Below are 24,822 nucleotides of genomic sequence, written 5' to 3'. Positions count from 1 at the left end.
CAGAGGTCACAGGTTGATATCTCCATGTACAAGATTTCGTGGCATGAGAGTCTTGAAGAGCGGAAATGAAAACGTGGAAAACTTCAGGAGGCGTATCTGCTCCTCACACAGAAGAATGGAACCAGAAGCTTTAAGATTGAGCACTCCTGTGGTGGCAGACAAACTAGCTACATGGCTTGAACTCCTGGACTGGTCACGCACTGTGCTCCACGGAGCTGAAGTCAGCCTAGTCCAGCAGCACAAGCCGAGTTTTCCATCCATGCTCTGACCTTCCTCCCTCGCAGGGCCAGGTGAGAGCACCACAGATCCCAGGAGAGTGAGGAAGAACTAATCTGGGCATGTGATGTGTGCCATATTTGCAGATGGAGAGACCAAGCATGCAGACGTCTCCCACAGTGGTGTCTGCAGACGTCTCCCACAGTGGTGTCTCCCGATGTCTCCCACAGTGCTGTCTGCAGGTTAGTCCTCATCGTGACGAGCTTCCCTCCAAATCCCTGGATGTCCCTGACCTCTGACCTGTGTCCTACTGAGTGTTTCCTAGCTCTCACTGCTAGAAGGTTGCTATCTTCACTTATGTGCTGGATTCGCTGGGTCCTGTGCCAGCATTCACAACTCTCATTCTTGTGCAGTACAGGGTAAGAGTGCTGGGATTAGTCACGGCTGCGTGGACACACTCACTTGGCGGAGAGTTTCAGACGCTTCACTTTGTCCACAGCCCGTTCGTCTGCAACTCCGACGTGGCAACCCAAAGCCAGCAGAGTCCTGCCAGAGGGACATGGTGAGTGAGTGAGTGAGTGAGTGAGTGTGTGTGTGTGTGTGTGTGTGTGTGTGTGTGTGTGTGTCACAGCTCACCAACATGACATCCAGACACTGTGTGTCTCAGTGCTGAGCAAATGTGCAATTCCGTGTAGCATTAGTTGAAGCTGGCTAATGCATGTCCACAAGGACATACCAAAAACCCGGAACTGTGAATTGCCCACAATTAGTTTGTGTTGTTCTTGATAATAATAATATGAATTAAACAACAAAATGAAACAAGTGTCACTCAAACTAAATCAAAGGATTTTTTTCATAAAAAAGTAGAGTAAAGTACACAGATGATATTTTGAAGTGTAACAGGTAACCAGAAAAGGATCCGGTGGGGACAATATAATGCAAGGAATACTGGTGATGACCTGAGATGCTTACAGTGTGATGGAGTAGTGAGAGTGTGATGTAGTGAGAGTGTGAGAGTGTGAGAGTAGAGGCCGAGTCCCTGAGCAGTCGTCCGCTTCATTACTACATGCTACTTTTAATTAAGAAAAGAGCTAAGAGACAGCAGAACACCACAGGAAATAAGACACACACACCCACACCCCTACCAAACACACACACCCACGCACACACACACTCACCTACACACACACACACACACACACCCACGCACACCTACACCCCTACCAAACACACACCCACACACGCACACCCACCTCTACCAAACACACACCCACCCACACACACACACTCACCTACACACACACCCACCCACACGCACACCTACACCCCTACCAAACACATACCCACACACGCACACCCACCCCTACCAAACACACACACCCACACACACGCACCCACCCTCACCCCTACCAAACACACACACACACACACACGCACACCGACACACACCCACACACCCTCACCCCTACCAACACACACACCCACGCACCCACACACACCCACACCCTCACGCACACCCTCACACCTACCAAACACACACACCCACACACCCCTCACGCACACCCTCACACCTACCAAACACCCACACCCACACACGCACCCACACCCACCCTCACCCCTACCAAACACACACCCACACACGCGCACCAACACACACCCACCCTCACCCCTACCAAACACACCCACACGCACAACCTCACCCCTACCAAACACACACACCCAACACACACACACACACCTTATTACATTATTTAAACACAGAAACACACATGCATACATCGCGGGTGTAGAGGTAGCATGTATAATATATGTGTGTGTGTCTGAGTTTAGAGAGATTGCATGTGTAATATTTGTATGTTTGTGTGCAGACATAGCATGTATAACATTATTGTGTGTTTGTGAGTGTAAAGTACCTTTAACATCAGTGTGTCTGTGTGTTGAGACAGCATATACAACATTGGTGTTTGTGTGTGTCTGCGTGTGTGGAGGGATTATGAATAACAATGTGTGTGTGTGTGTGTGTGTAGAGATAACGTATAATACATTTGTGTTTGTAGAAGCAGCATGTATAACATTTGTGTGTGTGTGGGTATATGTGCACGTGTATGTGTGTGTCTGTGTGTGTGTTTGTGCATGTGTGAAGAGTCTGCATGTATAACATTAATGTGTGTGTGTGTCTATGTGTCTTACTTCAGAGTCTCCAGGGACATCTGGAGGTTGTAGTTGCGTTCCTGTTCTGGCAGTTTGGAGAACTCCACCAGGCAGGGATGCTGTCTCTTACTGTCGTCCCTGACCTGTACGGCCAATAGCAGAGTAGCAGGGCTAGTACTCAAGCTTAGGAATTTCACACTCTTAACTCACCCCAGACTTGCTGATTCAACACAAGTGAGTAATTTTACTGTAGTGAACCAAATCAACACAGATCATGGATGATGCTGTCCTGCTGTCTGTGTGATACAGGTCAGCACTCAGACTTCAACATCGCCATGGTAAACATGTCTAAACATCTCTTAAGATGCACGATGGCAGGATAAAATCAAGAGGAGAGGAGGAGGAGAGGAGTCACTAAATAAAATCATGTTGGAAAGATTTCAATTTCTCCTTCCACAGTAGTGGCATTCCCTTTGGTCCAACACCTGACCCTCTTCATTAGAAAACATGAGGAGTGTCACCGCAACAAACACACACTAAACCCAAACTAAATGCACTAAACCAAAACTAAACAGACTAAACCCAAACTAAACATGCACTAAACCCAAAGTAAAAACACGCACTAAACCCAAACTAAACATGCACTTAACCCAAACTAAACAGACTAAACCCAAACTAAACGTACCAAACACACACTAAACCCAATCTAAACATGCACTTAACCCAAACTCAATACACTAAACTCAAACTAAATGCACACTACAACCAAACTAAACACACACTAAACCCAATCTAAACATGCACTTAACCCAAACTCAATACACTAAACTCAAACTAAATGCACACTACACCCAAACTAAACACACACTAAACCCAATCTAAACATGCACTTAACCTAAACTCAATACACTACACCCAAACTAAACGCACTAAACTCAAACTAAACTGACTAAACCCAAACTAAACCAACTAAACTCAAACTAAACACACACTAAACCCAAACAAAACACACTGAACACAGATTAAACACAAACTGAACACATTAAACATACACTAAACACGCATTAAACACATACTAAACACATTCTAAACGTACTTACCACAAACTAAACAAACTAAACATACTCAAACCAAACTAAACACACAATAAATGCACACTAAACCCAAACAATTTGTACATGAAAAATACACTATATGTACACTAAACATACACTAAACACACACTCAACCCAAACTAAACACATAATAAACACATACTAAACTAGATTTGTGAATATGTTGGTGTGTGAGAGAGAGAGAGAGGGACAGACAGTCTTGTCTTTAATCAGCTATAACAGAGCAATAGCTCACACAGGCAAACACAAAGCCTCTTCTTAGACTCTATGTCTAATCCTGCAACTCAGCAAGAGGTCAATCCAAATCTGTTCCTATATTCAGTGTGCTTGTTTTTTTTGTTTATCATCATCTGCTTGGGTAAGGTAGGCTCTGAGTTTACTTACTTTGCCTTAGATTCTGTTAAATTCAAATTTCACTTCTTGACTGAACAGAGTTGCTTGTTTGCTGTTCGCTGTAATTAATAACTGCAGGTGTAGTTTCAGCTTGGCCTTAGGTGTGAATTGGGGGTGGACACAGCACTTACTGAACTGTTAAATTTAGCAACACCTGTAGAAGGCTTTCATTGTGCTTTTCTTCATTTTTCAATCATATTTCAATGATTTTTTTTCACACGTTCTCAAACATCATCGAATCTGAAATGTGTCTCGCAATTCCTGTCTACAAATCCCCAGATCTCCTAGATACTACCGTCATAGACGTCGCAATCTCAGCAACCTCACTCACTCCCGATGCTCGGCACCATCGCATATCCTGGTGGCCGGAGGGCTCTGGAAATGCCAATCTTCTGTCCAGAAGGCTGACTTCATCTCAGCATTAGCATCCCTCCACTTCCTACACTTCCTGGCTCTGACAGAAACATGGATCACCCCTGAGATCTCGGCGACTCCGGCTGCCCTGTCCTCTGCCTTTCCATCCACACATTCTCCGAGGTGTCTCGGCAAGCGTTTGCTGCAGTCACCCAAGGTTCCTTCTCAGCTCCTGCAGTCTTTTGAATTTCACGCAGTCGCATTCACCTCCCTCCACCTCCTCCACCATCACTGTCTCTCCTTCTCTCTCTCCCTTCCTTCTCTTTCCATCCAGTCCTCTCCAACATGGTCCTCCTCCCTCCATCACAATCTGCACTCCATGACTCCCTCTTCTTTTACTTCTACTATTGTGTCCACCCTTCCTCACCCTGACTCTCTGTCTTCTCTCTCTTTGGATACAGTTACTAATACTTTCATTTCTACACTCTCCTCATCAATGAATCTTCTGTGCCCTCTCTCCTCTAGACCTGCTGAGTCCTCCCCACCTGCCCCCTGACTAACAGAAACACTTCGCTGCCACAGGAGAGAACTAAGGACTGCAGAGAGGTGGTGGAGGAAATCTCACGTAGATTCAGACCTCAGCTCATACAAGGCTCTCCTTTCTAAGTTCTCACTGGAAGTAACATCTGCAAAGTCATCCTACTATAGAGAGAAGTTTGAATCATCATCATCTGATCCACGCAAGCTCTTCACTATTTTTCTTCTCTCCTCAATCCACCCCCTCCTTCCTCATCTCTTACTCCGGATGATTTCATCACCTTCTTTGAGGAGAAGGTTGCAGCAATCCACCAGTCCTTTTCCTCTGTTCCCAGCCCTCCAACCAACGTGCATTCCCCAACATCCAACTCTCTCACTTCTTTCCTCTCTCTACAGATGAAATTATTCAACTCTTGACTTCCAGCAATCCGACTACATGTCCGCTGGATCCAATTCCTTCCGCTCTGTTCCAGACAATCGTAAGAGATCTGCTTCCTTTCATCTCTGTCATCATCAGCAACTCCTTATCTTCTGGATACGTGCCTACTGCATTCAAAACCGCCAGGATACGTGCCTACTGCATTCAAAAACTGGTACCAATCCTCAAGAAGGCCACACTTGACAGCTCCAGCGTTAGCAACTACAGACTGGTATCACTTCTCTCTTTCCTCTCAAAAGCCCTTGAACAAGCAGTTTTATAAGCAATTGTCTCTTTTTCTCACCCAGAACCAGCTGCATGATCCCAATCAGTCTGGCTACAAACCGGCACATTCTACAGAAACGGCCCTCATAGCGGTGACTGAGAAACTTCATGCCGCTAAAGCTGCCAAACAGTCATCTGTTTTGATTCTTCTAGACCTTTCATCAGCCTTTGACACAGTGAACCACAACATTCTTCTCTCTGTTCTCTCCAGGCTTGGTGTGACTGGATCTGCTTGGAGATGGTTTCAGTCCTATCTGGAGGGATGATCCTATCAGGTGACATGGAGAAGATCCACATCCAATCCATGTAGACTCTCCACCGGTATACTTGACTGACATCGCGTCATGGATGACAGCCCACCGCTTGAAGCTCAACCCCAGTAAAACGGGTTCGTAGCCTGGACATAACTTTGGACAACCAGTTGTCATTCTTAACTCATGTTTTAAATCTAACATACGAAGCTGCCCAGGTGCTTGTGCAGTCAGTGATCTCAAAGCTCGACTACTGCAACTCGCTACTCGCTGCTCTTCCTCCAAGGGCCATCAAACCTCTACAACTTGTCCAGAATGCAGCAGCACGACTGGTCTTCAATCTTCGAAGTTCACACACGTTACTCCACTGCTGCGCTTCCTTCATTGGCTCCCAGTAGCTGCGTGCATCAGATTTAAAACCTTCATGCTTGCCTACAAAGCCAAAAATGGACCCACCCCTCCATACATGATATGAGTGGATACATACAAGTACAACTCAGCTTCAACTCTCATGGAGAGAGAGGCATCAAGACCGTTCTCTGTCCCGGCTCCTAGACGGTGGAACAAACTTCACATTTACAGCATTTATCTGACAATCATGACTGAACACAACTTGAGTAATTGAGGGTTGAGGGTTGTGTTCAGGGACCCAACAGTGGAAACCTGCCAGTGGTGGGACTTGAACTGGCAACCTTCTGATTAGTCAAGTACCTTCACCACTGACCCACCACTGCTGGCTGGCCACATAGTCCCCTGCAGTCATTAAACACCAACTGAAACCACATCTATTTGTGGAATATTTAAAAGACCACTAATCCTGCTCCTATGTTGACTACTTATTGTCTGCCCAATCGCGTAAACGTAAAAACGTAAACTCAGACTTCAAACTGTGGTTTTATTCTGACCAGTGCCCTTCCCTCAAACCCCATCCTCAGATTAAGATAAAAGAACCAGTTAAAAATTGCTTGTAGCTCTTAAACCCAGTAATCCTGCAGAATATCTGGACAATAGCTGGTAAGAATCTTAACAGCTAAGACTCTTCACGGACTCCAGAAAAATCTGATCGTGTCAAGTAGGCTCTGAAATGGAGCAGAAGACTGTGTTAACCCCTTTGTGGTGTGTTGTGGTGGTGTGTTGTGTTGTTTTATCAATCTCTTTATGGCACTTCAGTGCCGAGCCAATAAACCGAACAGGTTGAATTAATCCATGTGAGCATTTGCTGCAACACCATTCCATCATGTATTGCTGTAATGTTTTAGCAACAAATACAGTTATAGATAATTTATTAATCCACGGAGATTTAGTCATCAGATTACATCCTTTAAACCCATCAGAATTATGCAGACCCCATTTCTGTCTCTGACTTCATATGTCAAATAAAGATCTTTTTTATATGCCAACTTGTTTAGGGTTAGTTATCGACTTCCAGGTCAGGTGTTTTTAACCAGCTCATCAGCTCATTATGGAGGCTTTCATGGGCTGAGTCAGGTGTGTGCAGAGCTGAGGGGTCCCGGGTTTGGATCCCTGCTCCACTGCAGAACTGACCGCTCCGTACATCCAACCCAGCTCAATCTTGTTCATGACCCACAGCTCATGGATGTTCTCCGCCAGCTTCTCTCGGATCCGCTCCAGGTGCGGTGGCAGCACAATCTACAACCCAGAAGCAAAAATAAGACTTATTACAATACAATATTTAAAACCCAGTCAATGCATTACAATATTTAAAACACAGTAAACACGGTAATTTCGCCAAGCACATTTCTCTCTTAGTGACTAAAGTCAAGCCCAGATCCCACAGCCCAGAACAGAACTGTCTGTGGTCCAAAACTGGGCTACATCATCACATTCATGTGCAGCTGACTGGTATTAGTAGGGGATCATGTAACCAAAAGCAGTAGTATAGGAGTGTGTACCTGAAGACAGCGTAGGAGTGTGTACCTGAAGACAGCATAGGAGTGTGTACCTGACGACAGCGTAGGAGTGTGTACCTGACGACAGCGTAGGAGTGTGTACCTGACGACAGCGTAGGAGTGTGTACCTGACGACAGCGTAGGAGTGTGTACCTGACGACAGCGTAGGAGTGTGTACCTGACGACAGCGTAGGAGTGTGTACCTGAAGACAGTGTAGGAGTGTGTACCTGAAGACAGTACAGGAGTGTGTACCTGAAGACAGTACAGGAGTGTGTACCTGAAGACAGTACAGGAGTGTGTACCTGAAGACACTGTAGGAGTGTGTACCTGAAGACACTGTAGGAGTGTGTACCTGACGACTGTGTAGGAGTGTGTACCTGAAAACACTGTAGGAGTGTGTACCTGAAGACAGTGTAGGAGTGTGTACCTGAAGACAGTGTAGGAGTGTGTACCTGAAGACAGTGTAGGAGTGTGTACCTGAAGACAGTGTAGGAGTGTGTACCTGAAGACAGTGTAGGAGTGTGTACCTGAAGACAGTGTAGGAGTGTGTACCTGAAGACAGTGTAGGAGTGTGTACCTGCTGACACTGTAGGAGTGTGTACCTGATGACAGCGTAGGAGTGTGTACCTGAAGACAGTGTAGGAGTGTGTACCTGACTGGTGTCCACAGGTGTAGGAGTGAAGGCAGCCTGAGAGAGCGTGACAGTTGGCCCCAGCAGGTCCCGCGTCCTGCCATGGTCATGCTTATACTCCTGACTGTGCTCAACTCGCAACTTCTCCCGTGGCAACACCGCCTCAAAACACGGGACATATCCTGCAGGTGGCAGGAACTTAAACTCTCCGTGACGACTGCCCAACAGGAAACGCACTCTAAAGGACAGGAAACACAAAGACATATCTGCATGGTTTTTCTTTCAAATGTAGTCATACTGCAAATCTAAGGGACCTGATTCAGGCTGTACAAACACTGCCCTGAGACAATCCAGCACATAACAGCAGGATGCAAGATGCTAGCAGGCAGAGCGCACATGGAACGCCATAAACAAGAGGCTGGAATATTATACAGAAACATCTGTGCTGAGTATAGGCTGGACAGTCCAAGGTCTAAGTGGGACACACCACTAAAGGTGGTGGAGAATGACTGCGCTAAGATCCTGTGGGACGTCCAGATACAGACAGACAAGATGGTAAAGGCTAACCAACCGTACATAGCAGTGATGGACAAACAGCAGAAGAAGGTCAGTGATAGATGTTGCGATGTTGCGATAACAACATCAGGAACAAGGAACACGAGAAGCTCGAGAAATACCGACGGGCTGAGAGACGAGCTGGAAAAGATGTGGAGGATGAAGGCAACTGTGGTTGCTGTGGTAACCAGAGAACTAGGGGCTGTGACCCCCAAACTGGGAGAATGGCTCCCAGGAGCAACATCTGTGATCTCCATCCAGAAGAGTTCAGTCCTGGGATCAACTAAGATACTACACAGCACACTCCTGTGCCCAGACTTCAGAAAAAGGACCCGGTCACTGTGGCACCTTCCTTGACTTCCTGACTGCCAGGTGAAGAGAGGAAGTCGTGTAGCATGGGCCCAGAATTCCTCCGCATGATGCAGACTGTGGTGTGAAGGTCAGTGTGGTTTCACAGGCTAATTCAGGCCAGCGGCTAATACACGGTAAACGATAAAAGAAGAAACAAGTCAGGTTTGCTTTACAAAATGCTGAGCCAGAGAGAGGCCATTTTTCACATTATCAGACTGGCCCAACAAGCTCCTTTTCCTTATGACCTCTGTCTCCTAGCTCAGGAGAGATGGATGTTTCTCTGTCTCCTAGCTCAGGAGGCATGGGCGTTTGTCTCTCTCCTAGCTCAGGAGACATGGGTGTTTCTCTGTCTCCTAGCTCAGGAGAGATGAACGTTTCTCTGTCTCCTAGGTCAGGAGAGATGAACGTTTCTCTGTCTCCTAGGTCAGGAGAGATGGACATTTCTCTGTCTCCTAGGTCAGGAGAGATGGACGTTTCTCTGTCTCCTAGCTCAGGAGAGATGGACGTTTGTCTGTCTCCTAGCTAAGGAGACATGGGTGTTTCTCTGTCTCCTAGCTCAGAGAGATGGACGTTTCTCTCATGTCTGCAACACAGATCAGTGCACCATAATTACAATCGATAGCAAAACAATTCTTCTGGCACTGCTAGGAACTCTGGGTAATCGCATTATGACACACGGTAAAGCCAATCAAGGCAGCCAGTCCATCAGCAAGGTCCACTGGAGCTTGTAAGGCAGAAATATGCAAGAATGTGACATCACAATAAGGATAACTAAACTATACAGCAACGTAAAGTTTATAAAGCTGCATTTTCCTTACTGCCCGTTTCATCTACTTGAATATTAAAGGAGATATTCATGGCTATTGAGCTGTGATAGGACCCTTATTGCAGCTCTAATGTGTCATGTAGCCCTCCTAGCTGTGGGAGCAGAGCTCACTTGATGCCAGCGGAGAAGCTGACCACAGGGAAGAAGAGGCCATCAGAGTTGAAGTTCTCGAACATGCCCTGGACAGGCTGCCCATTGATACGGAAGGAGATACTGGGAGCGCTGAGGTCCAGGCAGCAGCTCACCACATCATCCGCACTCAGGAGATGCTGCCTGGGGGAACTGACCGTCCGGGAGATGCAGCCTGGAGATCAGCGAGCGCCCACACACACACACACACACACACACACACACACACACACACACACACACGAACAGGACAGACAAGCAGCTCAAACTAGTGTAAAAACTATCTGTGATTTTACCTGTTACCCGACTACTAACGACCGCTACACTATTGACCCACTTACGTAAACGCTGTCCTTCACAGGCGGAGTTGGCCGTTACCTGACCACAGGTGGAGCCCGTCAAAGCCGTAGGAGTAGAGGTCATCTCCGACGCCGTTGGCGCCCCAACCTTCCCCTCCACCTGCGTAAGGTGCGTAGCCAGGCGTCGAGGCCCAGCCCACTCTCAGGTGTGTGGCCTCGGCCGTCACAAACGGCTCCACGTGGTCCACCATCAGCTCGTAGTACCACTTCTTATACTGGGCCGAACCTTCACTTACGCCCAAAAAGATGTTTGGCCTCATGCTGCCAGACACAGGAGAAAAGCAGATTTATTTAAAAAATAATAATACAAATTTTTTAAAAATTACGTCCTGTCACATTCTGGTACGGTACCGTGTGTTATTCTGTGTGTGTCTCTAACCCTCACCTAACCCTAACCCTCACCCTAAGCCAACCCCAACCCTCACCCTCACCTAACCCTCACCCAACCCCAACCCTCACCCAACCCCAACCCTCACCTTAACCCAACCCCAACCCTCACCCTAACCCAACCCCATCCCTCACCCTAACCCAACCCTCACCCTCACCTTAACCCAACCCCAACCCTCACCCTAACCCAACCCCATCCCTCACCCTAACCCAACCCTCACCCTCACCCTAACCCAACCCCATCCCTCACCCAACCCCATCCCTCACCCAACCCCATCCCTAACCCAACCCTCACCCTCACCCTAACCCAACCACAACCCTCACCCTAACCCAACCCTCACCCTCACCTAACCCTCACCCAACCCCAACCCTCACCTTAACCCAACCCCAACCCTCACCCAACCCCATCCCTCACCCTAACCCAACCCTCACCTTAACCCAACCCCAACCCTCACCCTAACCCAACCCTCACCCTCACCCAACCCCATCCCTCACCCAACCCCATCCCTCACCCAACCCCATCCCTCACCCAACCCCAACCCTCACCTAACCCTAACCCTCACCCTAACCCAACCACAACCCTCACCCTAACCCAACCACAACCCTCACCCTAACCCAACCACAACCCTCACCCTAACCCAACCCTCACCCTCACCTAACCCTCACCCAACCCCAACCCTCACCCAACCCTCACCTTAACCCAACCCCAACCCTCACCCTAACCCAACCCCATCCCTCACCCTAACCCAACCCCATCCCTCACCCTAACCCAACCCTCACCCTAACCCAACCCTCACCCTCACCTTAACCCAACCCTCACCCTAACCCAACCCCATCCCTCACCCAACCCCATCCCTCACCCAACCCCAACCCTCACCTAACCCTAACCCTCACCCTAAGCTAACCCTAACCCTCACCCTCACCTAACAACCCTCACCCTAACCCAACCACAACCCTCACCCTAACCCAACCACAACCCTCACCCTAACCCAACCACAACCCTCACCCTCACCTAACCCTCACCCAACCCCATCCCTCACCCAACCCTAACCCTCACCTAACCCTAACCCTCACCCTAAGCTAACCCTAACCCTCACCCTCACCTAACCACAATCCTCACCCTAACCCAACCACAACCCTCACCCAACCCTCACCCTCACCCTAGAGCTGGAGCAGAGGGACTTGGACTGACCTCTCTTCACTCATGCATGAAAATGATGAAAAATAATAATTATGAAATTAATTATTAAAAATGATCGATCCTCAGATCTGCGTGTTCTTTTTAGCTCACTACTCACTGGCTTGGAGGCCTTACTGGGATAACTATGCAGGCTGCTGACTTCTGATTTTTAACCAATTAAATTATTTTTAAATGATTCAACACATTCTTTCTTTGTATTACTGCAGTTTTGTTTTCAGCTTTGTGTCTTCGTCCCGTGGCTACTCGCGACCATAGCCTGTTCTAGGAGTCGCAACTGTGGATTTGACTTTGATCAATTTTGCACATCTCAGCATGCATATCCTGGGTCCTCATCCCCCTCACTACGCATCATAGAGACACACCACTCTAAACACAGCAGCGTGTGTGTGTGTGAGTGTGTGTGAGAGTGTGTGTGTGTGTGTATGTGTGTGTGTGTGAGTGTGTGTGTGTGAGAGTGTGTGTGTGTGTGTGTATGAGTGTGTGAATGTGTGTGAGAGTGTGTGTGTGTATGTGTGTGTGAGTGTGTGTGAGAGTGTGTGTATGTGTGTGTGTGTGAGTGTGTGTATGTGTGTGAGTGTGTGAATGTGTGTGAGAGTGTGTGTGTGTATGTGTGTGTGAGTGTGAGTGAGTGTGTGAATGTGTGTGTATGTGTGTGTGAGTGTGTGAATGTGTGTGTATGTGTGTGTGTGTGTGTGAGTGAGTGTGTGAATGTGTGTGTATGTGTGTGTGAGTGTGTGAATGTGTGTGTATGTGTGTGTGTGTGTGAGTGAGTGTGTGAATGTGTGTGTATGTGTGTGTGAGTGTGTGAGTGAGTGTGTGTATGTGTGTGTGTGTGTGTGAGAGTGTGTGTGTGAGAGTGTGTGTGTGAGAGTGTGTGTGTATGTGTGTGAGAGTGTGTGTGTGTGAATGTGTGTATGTGTGTGTGTGTGAGTGTGTGTGTGTGTGTGTGTGTGTGTGTGTGTGTGTGTGTGTGTGTGTGTGTGAGTGTCTGCACTGTTATTTTATTTGAAAAATACTCTTATGATATCTTGGACTTTGCTGCCATGAGGTCGCCGACACGTCACACATAGTGGACGGGTGCACCCACCTGCTGACGTAGTTGACCAGGCGCGTCTGCAGAAGGAGGTCTCGGCCAGGCAGCAGGTTATCACAGATCAGGTGCTGGTTGGAGCGCACTGCTACGCCATGACACACACACAGAGAACACAGCACGTCCAGCACCTGAAGGAGAACACACACATGTTGGTTACAGGTCAGTTGTAATAAACACACAGGTAGAACTGCAGACACAGGCACACAAAACCACACATTTGTCCATTTGCATTTAGCTGACGCTTTTATCCAGTGACTTACAATTGTGACTGAACACAACTTGAGTAATTGAGGGTTAATGGTTGTGTTCAGGGACCCAACAGTGGAAACCTGGCAGTGGTGGGACTTGAACTGGTAACCTTCTGGTTACTGGTCCAGTACCTTCACCACTGAGACACCACTACTTCAGTTAGTACATACACCGAAGACATTCTGGTGAGTTCCTCTAGTGAATCAAATGCTAGAGGAGTCACCATATAGCAGCATTTGATCCTTTATTTCCTGTAAACAACCCCACAAGCTGAACAGACTCTCCTGATCTGCTCCGATAAAGTGCACAGAATCTAGACCAAACTGCTGAACTCAAGGCGTTGGGATGTGTCGAGACCCTCTGTCTGACAAACCACGTTATTGGACATGAAATATGCGCGCGCACACACACACACACACACACACAGAATGAGAACATAAAACAAGATTAAAACTACCGTAAAAATGCAAGCAGTTCAAGAAACTGTGATTATGTCACACACACATGCACACCCGTCATACTCAGACACACCGAGCCACATACACACGCCTGACCTTACGGTTGCGTCCGTGTTTGTCCAGCAGGGAGATGATAGACCTGATGTGTGCCTCTTTGATTATGTTCAGAGCTTCAGGGCTCTCCACTAGCACACAGTGCACGACCTCCAAGATCCCTGCAGCGTGGAGAGACCACACGTAACCATTAGAGTGCTTAACTCCCTCCCTCCCTCTGTGTGTTTTCTGCTGTAAGCATTCTGACTCACCACCGTTTCACCCCTTCAGCTATTTCTGCCACCCAGCTGATTCAATTAAAATACATACTAGCCTCAGTCACTCACATATGCTCACACACACACACACACACACACACACATCTGCTTAACTCTCCTATGCCGGGATTGCTCTCAGCCACGCCGCATTAGTGTAATAAGGCTACAGTAAGACACCGACACATTCCTGGAGCAAGCGTGTATACACATGTATACACGCGTATATGGCCCTCACATCTATAAGCCTTTAAACCTGTAGCCTATTGTCCTTAGCCTAGCAACCAGAACTCCACTGCTACTCACACAGCTCTGCTCACATAGCTCTAAATAGCTGGACTCAATGCACAACTCCATACAGTATTACCAGCACATCACTTCATACAGCCCTCATTAGTATAGAGATTTAATTAGCACATCTCTGTACAGCATTAATCAGTACAGCTCTAATTAGCACACAGCTCTACACGGCATTAAGTAGCACACAGCTCTATACAGCTCCAATTAGCACACAGCATTAATTAGCACACAGCTCTATACAGCTCTAATTAGCACACAGCATTAATTAGCACACAGCTCTATACAGCTCTAATTAGCACACAGCATTAATTAGCACACAGCTCTATACAGCTCTAATTAGAACACAACATTAATTAGCACACAGCTCTATACAGCTCTAATTAGAACACAGCATTAATTAGCAAACAGCTCTATACAGCTCTAATTAGCACACAGCTCTAATTAGCAGACAGATCTTTATATCTCTAATCAGTGGATGGCTCTATACAGCTCTGTATAACTCTGTACAGCTCCAAGTAATACACAGCTCTGTGAAGCTCTAGAAAACACACATATGTACACAGTTACAGAACCTTGTTCAGAAGTAATCCCAAAACATCAGTACATTACACATTAAAACATTCATAATTCATTCATATTACATCATCCATGCCATATCTTTATCATACATAATTTAAATACATCATTCATTCCATAATGACCATGAATAACCACATCTGACAAATGTTACAACTCCTCAGGGAAATAAGAAATAATCTGAGCCGGGCTGAGCCAGACCAGGTTGGAATTTAGAAAGAACAGACTATAGTTTGACAGGACAGATTATACGTGGATAGGCGAGACTATCCCAGACTATATGTGGATAGGCGAGACAGTCTCAGACTATTCTTATGCGGTTCTAGCTTCTTCAGCGCAGTGCTGTAATGATGTCTCTCTGTGTGAGGACATTTCATAACACCAATGGTTTTCAAAGCCAATCTGCTCGCAAACGTCACGCCCGGTGCAGTACGCCTAGGAGTCATCGCACGATAGCCCACCATCTCACAAAAGTGATTTAGCTGTCGACTTAAAGCATCCTTAATAACAGGTTATAGTCCAAAAACAGCCTTCACTGAGCGCGAGAATGACAGCTGCAGTACGATGCTGTAAATGACAACACAATTAAAGAGCACTTACTAAACGAGACAAATATATGCGCAAATATTACATCTTATTTTACGAGTGTCTGAATAGGTTTAATTAAGGTTTTTTTTTTTTTTTAAGAGAGATGAGTTTTCAGTCAGCGTCTGAAAGCAGTGAGGGATTCACAAGTTCTCTCTGATTACATCATTTCCTCTCTGAGCCCTGTCATGTTTTTCATGTTTCATATGTTTCTCTCTCTCACTAACTATCTCACACACACACACACACACACACACACACACACACACACACACACACACCTGGAACCCCAGGAACAGCTTTTAAAGGCTTATCACCTGGCAACACCATGACTGGAAAACCAGTCTGTATACAACCGTCACAACAACCACACCACCACACCCACTAAACTGGAACACATTTACAGAGTGCTCTGCCAGTAAGCAGCACGTGAGCAACGATCCAGGAAACTGTTAGGGAATTTTTCGCTGGAACTCATCTCAAAACTCCTGTGCGTTGTTGGGATGTGTCCACGGAGACCAACCTGTCTGTTTCTTTAGAGACAATTCAATTTGCATGCTTGTCGTGACCCGTCTGCGCGTGCAGACTCAGACAACGTTGTCTGCCCTACTTTATCAGTTTACGGCGATCTAACGTTGATTTGTTGCTGATGTCTCCGTCTCTGGACTGAGGGGCCATTCACAGACGATATGGACGGGATGATATTTGGGTTATTTTCGTAAAAATTGATCCAGAGGCTACAGCTGAAAATAAGCGATGCTGGATAAATTATGACAGAATGAGGACGGGCTCTGCTCACTCTCCCAGCTCACTCTCCCAGCACACTCTCCCAGCCCTGATCACTCTCCCAGCTCTGCTCACTCTCCCAGCTCTGCTCACTCTCCCAGCCCTGCTCACTCTCCCAGCTCTGCTCACTCTCCCAGCCCTGCTCACTCTCCCAGCTCTGCTCACTCTCCCAGCTCACTCTTCCAACCCTGATCACTCTCCCAGCTCTGCTCACTCTCCCAGCCCTGCTCACTCTCCCAGCTCTGCTCACTCTCCCAGCCCACTCTCCCAGCTCACTCTCCCAGCCCTGCTCACTCTCCCAGCCCTGCTCACTCTCCCAGCTCTGCTCACTCTCCCAGCTCTGCTCACTCTCCCAGCCCTGCACACTCTCCCAGCCCTGCTCACTCTGCCTGCACACGGCTCCGATTCACGACGTACCTGACGATGCTTCCAGTCTCTCCAGACGACTGATCAGCCAATCCAGCGATCCGGAAAACTGAGCGCAGTTCTTCCTGTTGCCCCTGATCAGCGCAGCTGGAGACCGCAGGAGAGAAAGAGAGAGAGAGAGAAAGAGAGAGAGAGTGATTGATCAGTAATAGATGAGTGAACAGGCAAAACCAGGTCTGCCGTCACTGGACAGACTGACAGAGTCTCCGTTACTGGACGTGCTGTCAGTCTCCGTCACTGGACAGACTGACAGTCTCCGTTACTGGACGTGCTGTCAGTCTCCGTCACTGGACAGACTGACAGTCTCCGTTACTGGACGTGCTGTCAGTCTCCGTCACTGGACAGACTGACAGTCTCCGTCACTGGACGTGCTGTCAGTCTCCGTCACTGGACGTGCTGTCAGTCTCCGTCACTGGACAGACTGACAGTCTCCGTCACTGGACAGACTGACAGTCTCCGTCACTGGACGTGCTGTCAGTCTCCGTCACTGGACGTGCTGTCAGTCTCCGTTACTGGACGTGCTGTCAGTCTCCGTCACTGGACGTGTTTGTGTGTGTCTGCCTGTGTGTGTGTTTGTGTGTGTCTGCCTGTGTGTGTGTTTGTGCGTGTCTGCCTGTGTGTGTGTTTGTGCGTGTCTGCCTGTGTGTGTGTTTGTGCGTTTCTGCCTGTGTGTGTGTTTGTGTGCGTTTCTGCCTGTGTGTGTGTTTGTGTGCGTTTCTGCCTGTGTGTGTGTTTGTGTGCGTTTCTGCCTGTGTGTTTGTGTGCATTTCTGCCTGTGTGTTTGTGTGCATTTCTGCCTGTGTGTTTGTGTGCATTTCTGCCTGTGTGTTTGTGTGCATTTCTGCCTGTGTGTTTGTGTGTGTTTGCCTGTGTTTGTGTGTGTGTTTGCCTGTGTGTTTGTGTGCCTGTCTGCCTGTGTGTTTGTGTGTCTGTCTGCCTGTGTGTTTGTGTGTGTGTCTGTCTGTGTGTTTGTGTGTGTGTCTGTCTGTCTGCCTGTGTTTGTGTCTGTCTGTTTGTGTCTGTCTGCCTGTGTGTGTGTGTCTGTGTGTGTGTGTCTGTGCGTTTCTGCCTGTGTGTGTGTGCGCGCGTCTGCCTGTGTGTGTGCGCGCGCGCCTGCCTGTGTGTGTGCGCGCGCGCCTGCCTGTGTGTGCGCGCGCGCCTCTGCCTGTGTGTGTGTGCGCGCGCGCGCGTCTGCCTGTGTGTTTGTGCGCGCGTCTGCCTGTGTGTGCGCGCGCGCGTCTGCCTGTGTGTGTGTGTGTGTGTGTCTGCCTGTGTGTGTGTGTGTGTGTGTCTGCCTGTGTGTGTGTGTGTGTGTCTGTGTGTGTGTGTGTCTGTGTGTGTGTCTGCCTGTGTGTGTGTGTGTGTGTGTGTCTGCCTGTGTGTGTGTGTCTGCCTGTGTGTGTGTGTTTGTGTGTGTGTCTGCCTGTGTTTGTGTGTGTGTCTGTCTGTCTGTCTGTGTGTGTCTGCCTGAGTGCTTGTTTGTGTCTGTCTGCCTGTGTGTGTGTGTCTGTGCGTGTGTGTCTGTGCGTTTCTGCCTGTGTGTGTGTGTGTGTCTGCCTGTGTGTGTGTGTGTGTGTCTGCCTGTGTGTGTGTGTGTGTGTGTGTGTCTGCCTGTGTGTGTGTGTGTGTGTGTGTGTGTCTGCCTGTGTGTGTGTGTGTGTGTGTCTGTGTGTGTGTGTGTGTCTGCCTGTGTGTGTGTGTCTGCCTGTGTGTGTGTGTTTGTGTGTGTCTGCCTGTGTGTGTGTTTGTGTGTGTGTTTGTGTGCGTTTCTGCCTGTGTGTTTGTGTGCGTTTCTGCCTGTGTGTTTGTGTGCGTTTCTGCCTGTGTGTTTGTGTGCGTTTCTGCCTGTGTGTTTGTGCGCGTCTGCCTGTGTGTGTCTGCCTGTGTTTGTGTGTGTGTCTGCCTGTGTGTGTGTGTGTGTGTATCTGCCTGTGTGTTTGTGTGTGTCTGCCTGTGTGTTTGTGTGTGTCTGCCTGTGTGTTTGTGTGTGTGTCTGTCTGTCTGCCTGTGTGTGTCTGCCTGTGTGTTTGTGTGTGTGTCTGTCTGCCTGTGTGTTTGTGTGTGTGTCTGTCTGTCTGTCTGTTTGTGTGTGTGTCTGTCTGTGTGTGTGTGTCTGTGTGTGTGTGTCTGTGCGTTTCTGCCTGTGTGTTTGTGTGTGTCTGCCTGTGTGTGTGTGTGTCTGCCTGTGTGTGTGTCTGCCTGTGTGTGTGTGTGTGTGTGTGTGTGTCTGCGTGTGTGTGTGTGTGTGTGTGTGTGTCTGCGTGTGTCTGCCTGTGTGTGTGTGTCTGCGTGTGTCTGCCTGTGTGTGTGTGTCTGCCTGTGTGTGTGTTTGTGTGTGTCTGCCTGTGTGTGTGTTTGTGTGTGTCTGCCTGTGTGTGTGTTTGTGTGCGTTTCTGCCTGTGTGTGTGTTTGTGTGCGTTTCTGCCTGTGTGTTTGTGTGCGTTTCTGCCTGTGTGTTTGTGTGCGTTTCTGCCTGTGTGTTTGTGTGCGTTTCTGCCTGTGTGTGCGTGTGTCTGCCTGTGTGTGCGCGTGTGTCTGCCTGTGTGTGCGCGTGTGTCTGCCTGTGTGTGTGTTTGTGTGTGTCTGCCTGTGTGTGTCTGCCTGTGTGTGTGTTTGTGTGTGTCTGCCTGTGTGTGTGTTTGTGTGTGTCTGCCTGTGTGTGTGTTTGTGTGTGTCTGCCTGTGTGTGTGTTTGTGTGTGTCTGCCTGTGTGTGTGTTTGTGTGTGTCTGCCTGTGTGTGTGTTTGTGTGTCTGCCTGTGTGTGTGTTTGTGTGTGTCTGCCTGTGTGTGTGTTTGTGTGCGTTTCTGCCTGTGTGTGTGTTTGTGTGCGTTTCTGCCTGTGTGTTTGTGTGCGTTTCTGCCTGTGTGTTTGTGTGCGTTTCTGCCTGTGTGTTTGTGTGCGTTTCTGCCTGTGTGTTTGTGTGCGTTTCTGCCTGTGTGTTTGTGTGCGCGTCTGCCTGTGTGTTTGTGTGCGTTTCTGCCTGTGTGTGTGTTTGTGTGCGTTTCTGCCTGTGTGTTTGTGTGCGTTTCTGCCTGTGTGTTTGTGTGCGTTTCTGCCTGTGTGTTTGTGTGCGTTTCTGCCTGTGTGTTTGTGTGCGCGTCTGCCTGTGTGTTTGTGTGCGCGTCTGCCTGTGTTTGTGCGCGTCTGCCTGTGTGTTTGTGCGCGTCTGCCTGTGTTTGTGTGTGTGTTTGCCTGTGTGTTTGTGTGTGTGTCTGCCTGTGTGTGTCTGCCTGTGTGTTTGCGTGTGTCTGCCTGTGTGTTTGCTTGTGCGTGTCTGCCTGTGTGTGTGTTTGTGCGTGTCTGCCTGTGTGTGTTTGTGTGCGTTTCTGCCTGTGTGTGTGTTTGTGTGCATTTCTGCCTGTGTGTGTGTTTGTGTGCATTTCTGCCTGTGTGTTTGTGTGCATTTCTGCCTGTGTGTTTGTGTGTGTGTTTGCCTGTGTTTGTGTGTGTGTTTGCCTGTGTGTTTGTGTGTGTGTCTGCCTGTGTGTTTGTGTGTGTGTCTGCCTGTGTGTTTGTGTGTGTGTCTGTCTGTGTGTTTGTGTGTGTGTCTGTCTGTGTGTTTGTGTGTGTGTCTGCCTGTGTGTTTGTGTGTGTGTCTGCCTGTGTGTTTGTGTGTGTGTCTGTCTGTGTGTTTGTGTGTGTGTCTGTCTGTGTGTTTGTGTGTGTGTCTGTCTGTCTGCCTGTGTTTGTGTCTGTCTGTTTGTGTGTGTCTGCCTGAGTGCTTGTTTGTGTCTGTCTGCCTGTGTGTGTGTGTCTGTGCGTGTGTGTCTGTGCGTTTCTGCCTGTGTGTGTGTGTGTGTCTGCCTGTGTGTGTGTGTGTGTCTGCCTGTGTGTGTATGTGTGTGTCTGCCTGTGTGTGTGTGTCTGCCTGTGTGTGTGTGTGTGTGTGTGCCTGTGTGTGTGTGTGTCTGCCTGTGTGTGTGTGTGTGTGTCTGCCTGTGTGTGTGTGTTTGTGTGTGTCTGCCTGTGTGTGTGTGTGTGTCTGCCTGTGTGTTTGTGTGCGTTTCTGCCTGTGTGTTTGTGTGCGTTTCTGCCTGTGTGTTTGTGTGCGTTTCTGCCTGTGTGTTTGTGTGCGTTTCTGCCTGTGTGTTTGTGTGCGTTTCTGTCTGTGTGTTTGTGTGTGTGTCTGTCTGTGTGTTTGTGTGTGTGTCTGCCTGTGTGTTTGTGTTTGTCTGCCTGTCTGTTTGTGTTTGTCTGCCTGTGTGTTTGTGTTTGTCTGCCTGTGTTTGTGTGTGTCTGCCTGTGTGTTTGTGTGTGTGTCTGCCTGTGTGTTTGTGTGTGTGTCTGCCTGTGTGTTTGTGTGTGTGTCTGCCTGTGTGTTTGTGTGTGTGTCTGCCTGTGTTTGTGTGTGTGTCTGTCTGTCTGTCTGTTTGTGTGTGTCTGCCTGAGTGCTTGTTTGTGTCTGTCTGCCTGTGTGTGTGTGTCTGTGCGTGTGTGTCTGTGCGTTTCTGCCTGTGTGTGTGTGTGTGTCTGCCTGTGTGTGTGTGTGTGTCTGCCTGTGTGTGTGTGTGTGTGTCTGCCTGTGTGTGTGTGTCTGCCTGTGTGTGTGTGTGTGTGTGCCTGTGTGTGTGTGTGTCTGCCTGTGTGTGTGTGTGTGTGTGTCTGCCTGTGTGTGTGTTTGTGTGTGTCTGCCTGTGTGTGTGTGTGTGTCTGCCTGTGTGTTTGTGTGCGTTTCTGCCTGTGTGTTTGTGTGCGTTTCTGCCTGTGTGTTTGTGTGCGTTTCTGCCTGTGTGTTTGTGTGCGTTTCTGCCTGTGTGTTTGTGTGCGTTTCTGCCTGTGTGTTTGTGCGCGTCTGCCTGTGTGTGTCTGCCTGTGTTTGTGTGTGTGTCTGCCTGTGTGTGTGTGTGTGTCTGCCTGTGTGTTTGTGTCTGCCTGTGTGTTTGTGTGTCTGCGCCTGTGTGTTTGTGTGTGTCTGTCTGTCTGCCTGTGTGTGTCTGCCTGTGTGTTTGTGTGTGTGTCTGTCTGTCTGTCTGTTTGTGTGTGTGTCTGTCTGTCTGTCTGTTTGTGTGTGTGTCTGTCTGTCTGTGTCTGCCTGTGTGTGTGTGTCTGTGTGTGTGTGTCTGTGCGTTTCTGCCTGTGTGTTTGTGTGTGTCTGCCTGTGTGTGTGTGTCTGCCTGTGTGTGTGTGTGTGTGTGTCTGCCTGTGTGTGTGTGTGTGTCTGCCTGTGTGTGTGTGTGTGTGTGTGTCTGCGTGTGTCTGCCTGTGTGTGTGTGTCTGCGTGTGTCTGCCTGTGTGTGTGTGTCTGCGTGTGTCTGCCTGTGTGTGTGTGTCTGCCTGTGTGTGTGTTTGTGTGTGTCTGCCTGTGTGTGTGTTTGTGTGTGTCTGCCTGTGTGTGTGTTTGTGTGTGTCTGCCTGTGTGTGTGTTTGTGTGCGTTTCTGCCTGTGTGTGTGTTTGTGTGCGTTTCTGCCTGTGTGTGTGTTTGTGTGCGTTTCTGCCTGTGTGTGTGTTTGTGTGCGTTTCTGCCTGTGTGTTTGTGTGCGTTTCTGCCTGTGTGTTTGTGTGCGTTTCTGCCTGTGTGTTTGTGCGCGTCTGCCTGTGTTTGTGTGTGTGTTTGCCTGTGTGTTTGTGTGTGTGTCTGCCTGTGTGTCTGCCTGTGTGTGTCTGCCTGTGTGTTTGCGTGTGTCTGCCTGTGTGTGTGTTTGCGCGTGTCTGCCTGTGTGTGTGTTTGCGCGTGTCTGCCTGTGTGTGTGTTTGCGCGTGTCTGCCTGTGTGTGTGTTTGTGCGTGTCTGCCTGTGTGTGTGTTTGTGCGTGTCTGCCTGTGTGTGTGTTTGTGCGTTTCTGCCTGTGTGTGTGTTTGTGTGCGTTTCTGCCTGTGTGTTTGTGTGCATTTCTGCCTGTGTGTTTGTGTGCATTTCTGCCTGTGTGTTTGTGTGTGTGTTTGCCTGTGTTTGTGTGTGTGTTTGCCTGTGTGTTTGTGTGTCTGTCTGCCTGTGTGTTTGTGTGTGTGTCTGTCTGTGTGTTTGTGTGTGTGTCTGTCTGTCTGTGTGTTTGTGTGTGTGTCTGTCTGTCTGTGTGTTTGTGTGTGTGTCTGTCTGTCTGCCTGTGTTTGTGTCTGTCTGTTTGTGTCTGTCTGCCTGTGTGTGTGTGTCTGTGCGTTTCTGCCTGTGTGCGTGTGTGTGTGTGTCTGCCTGTGTGCGTGCGTGTGTGCGCGCGCGTGTGTGCGCGCGTCTGCTTGTGTGTGTGCGCGCGCGCGCGTCTGCCTGTGTGTGCGCGCGCGCGTCTGCCTGTGTGTGCGCGCGCGCGTCTGCCTGTGTGTTTGTGCGCGCGTCTGCCTGTGTGTGTGTGTGTCTGCCTGTGTGTGTGTCTGCCTGTGTGTGTCTGCCTGTGTGTGTCTGCCTGTGTTTGTGTCTGCCTGTGTGTGTGTGTGTGTGTGTCTGTGTGTGTGTGTCTGTCTGTTTGTGTGTGTGTGTCTGTCTGTTTGTGTGTGTGTCTGTCTGCCTGTGTGTGTGTCTGTGCGTTTCTGCCTGTGTGTTTGTGTGTGTCTGTGTGTGTGTGTCTGTGCGTTTCTGCCTGTGTGTGTGTGTGTCTGTGCGTTTCTGCCTGTGTGTTTGTGTGTGTCTGCCTGTGTGTGTGTGTGTGTGCCTGTGTGTGTGTGTGTGTGTGTCTGCCTGTGTGTTTGTGTGTGTGTGTCTGCCTGTGTGTTTGTGTGTGTGTGTCTGCCTGTGTGTTTGTGTGTGTCTGCCTGTGTGTTTGTGTGTGTGTGTCTGCCTGTGTGTTTGTGTGTGTGTCTGTCTGTTTGTGTGTGTGTGTCTGCCTGTGTGTGTGTGTGTCTGTGTGTGTGTGTCTGTCTGTTTGTGTGTGTGTGTCTGTCTGTTTGTGTGTGTGTCTGTCTGCCTGTGTGTGTGTCTGTGCGTTTCTGCCTGTGTGTTTGTGTGTGTCTGTGTGTGTGTGTCTGTGCGTTTCTGCCTGTGTGTGTGTGTGTCTGTGCGTTTCTGCCTGTGTGTTTGTGTGTGTCTGCCTGTGTGTGTGTGTGTGTGCCTGTGTGTGTGTGTGTGTGTCTGCCTGTGTGTTTGTGTGTGTGTGTCTGCCTGTGTGTTTGTGTGTGTGTGTCTGCCTGTGTGTTTGTGTGTGTGTGTCTGCCTGTGTGTTTGTGTGTGTGTCTGTCTGTTTGTGTGTGTGTGTCTGCCTGTGTGTGTGTGTGTGTGTGTCTGCCTGTGTGTGTGTGTGTGTGTGTGTGTGTGTGTGTGTGTGTCTGCCTGTGTGTGTGTCTGCCTGTGTGTGCGTGTGTCTGCCTGTGTGTGCGTGTGTCTGCCTGTGTGTGCGTGTGTCTGCCTGTGTGTGTGTGTGTCTGCCTGTGTGTGTGTGTGTGTCTGCCTGTGTGTGCGTGTGTGTGTGCCTGTGTGTGCGTGTGTGTGTGCCTGTGTGTGCGTGTCTGCCTGTGTGTGTGTTTGTGTGCGTGTCTGCCTGTGTGTGTGTTTGTGTGCGTGTCTGCCTGTGTGTGTGTTTGTGTGCGTGTCTGCCTGCCTGTGTGTTTGTGTGCGTTTCTGCCTGTGTGTTTGTGTGCGTTTCTGCCTGTGTGTTTGTGTGCGTTTCTGCCTGTGTGTTTGTGTGCGTTTCTGCCTGTGTGTTTGTGTGCGTTTCTGCCTGTGTGTTTGTGTGCGTTTCTGCCTGTGTGTCTGCCTGTGTGTTTGTGTGTGTGTCTGCCTGTGTGTTTGTGTGTGTGTCTGTCTGTCTGCCTGTGTGTGTGTGTGTCTGTCTGTTTGTGTGTGTGTGTGTCTGTCTGTTTGTGTGTGTGTGTCTGTCTGTTTGTGTGTGTGTGTGTGTGTCTGCCTGTGTGTGTGTGTGTGTCTGCCTGTGTGTGTGTGTGTGTGTGTGTCTGCCTGTGTGTGTGTGTGTGTGTGTGTGTCTGCCTGTGTGTGTGTGTGTCTGCCTGTGTGTGTGTGTGTGTGTCTGCCTGTGTGTGTGTGTGTGTCTGCCTGTGTGTGTGTGTCTGCCTGTGTGTGTGTGTTTGTGTGTGTGTCTGCCTGT

The 24,822-nt window shown here is 48.9% G+C and overlaps 1 protein-coding gene across 4 annotated transcripts in view; it reads right to left on the bottom strand.

Annotated features, from left to right (window-relative positions):
* ryr2a (ryanodine receptor 2a (cardiac)) overlaps positions 1–24,822 on the bottom strand; it is a 196,894-nt gene that overhangs the window by 99,437 nt on the left and 72,635 nt on the right. For all 4 annotated transcript variants that reach the window (XM_035533858.1, XM_035533860.1, XM_035533859.1 and 1 more), the window contains 9 exons: positions 16,843–16,938; positions 13,967–14,085; positions 13,158–13,291; positions 10,502–10,743; positions 10,106–10,298; positions 8,284–8,500; positions 7,266–7,370; positions 2,407–2,510; positions 679–762 (listed from right to left, as the gene is read on the bottom strand). In XM_035533858.1, the coding sequence (XP_035389751.1) occupies positions 679–762; positions 2,407–2,510; positions 7,266–7,370; positions 8,284–8,500; positions 10,106–10,298; positions 10,502–10,743; positions 13,158–13,291; positions 13,967–14,085; positions 16,843–16,938 (1,294 nt within the window). The remainder of the gene's footprint in view (positions 1–678; positions 763–2,406; positions 2,511–7,265; positions 7,371–8,283; positions 8,501–10,105; positions 10,299–10,501; positions 10,744–13,157; positions 13,292–13,966; positions 14,086–16,842; positions 16,939–24,822) is intronic.

The sequence above is a fragment of the Electrophorus electricus genome, chromosome 14 (genome assembly GCF_013358815.1).
Source record: "Electrophorus electricus isolate fEleEle1 chromosome 14, fEleEle1.pri, whole genome shotgun sequence".
NCBI lineage: Eukaryota > Metazoa > Chordata > Actinopteri > Gymnotiformes > Gymnotidae > Electrophorus > Electrophorus electricus.
The sequence above is the reverse complement of the archived record's forward strand: the minus strand, read 5'-3'. Positions and strand labels throughout refer to the sequence as shown.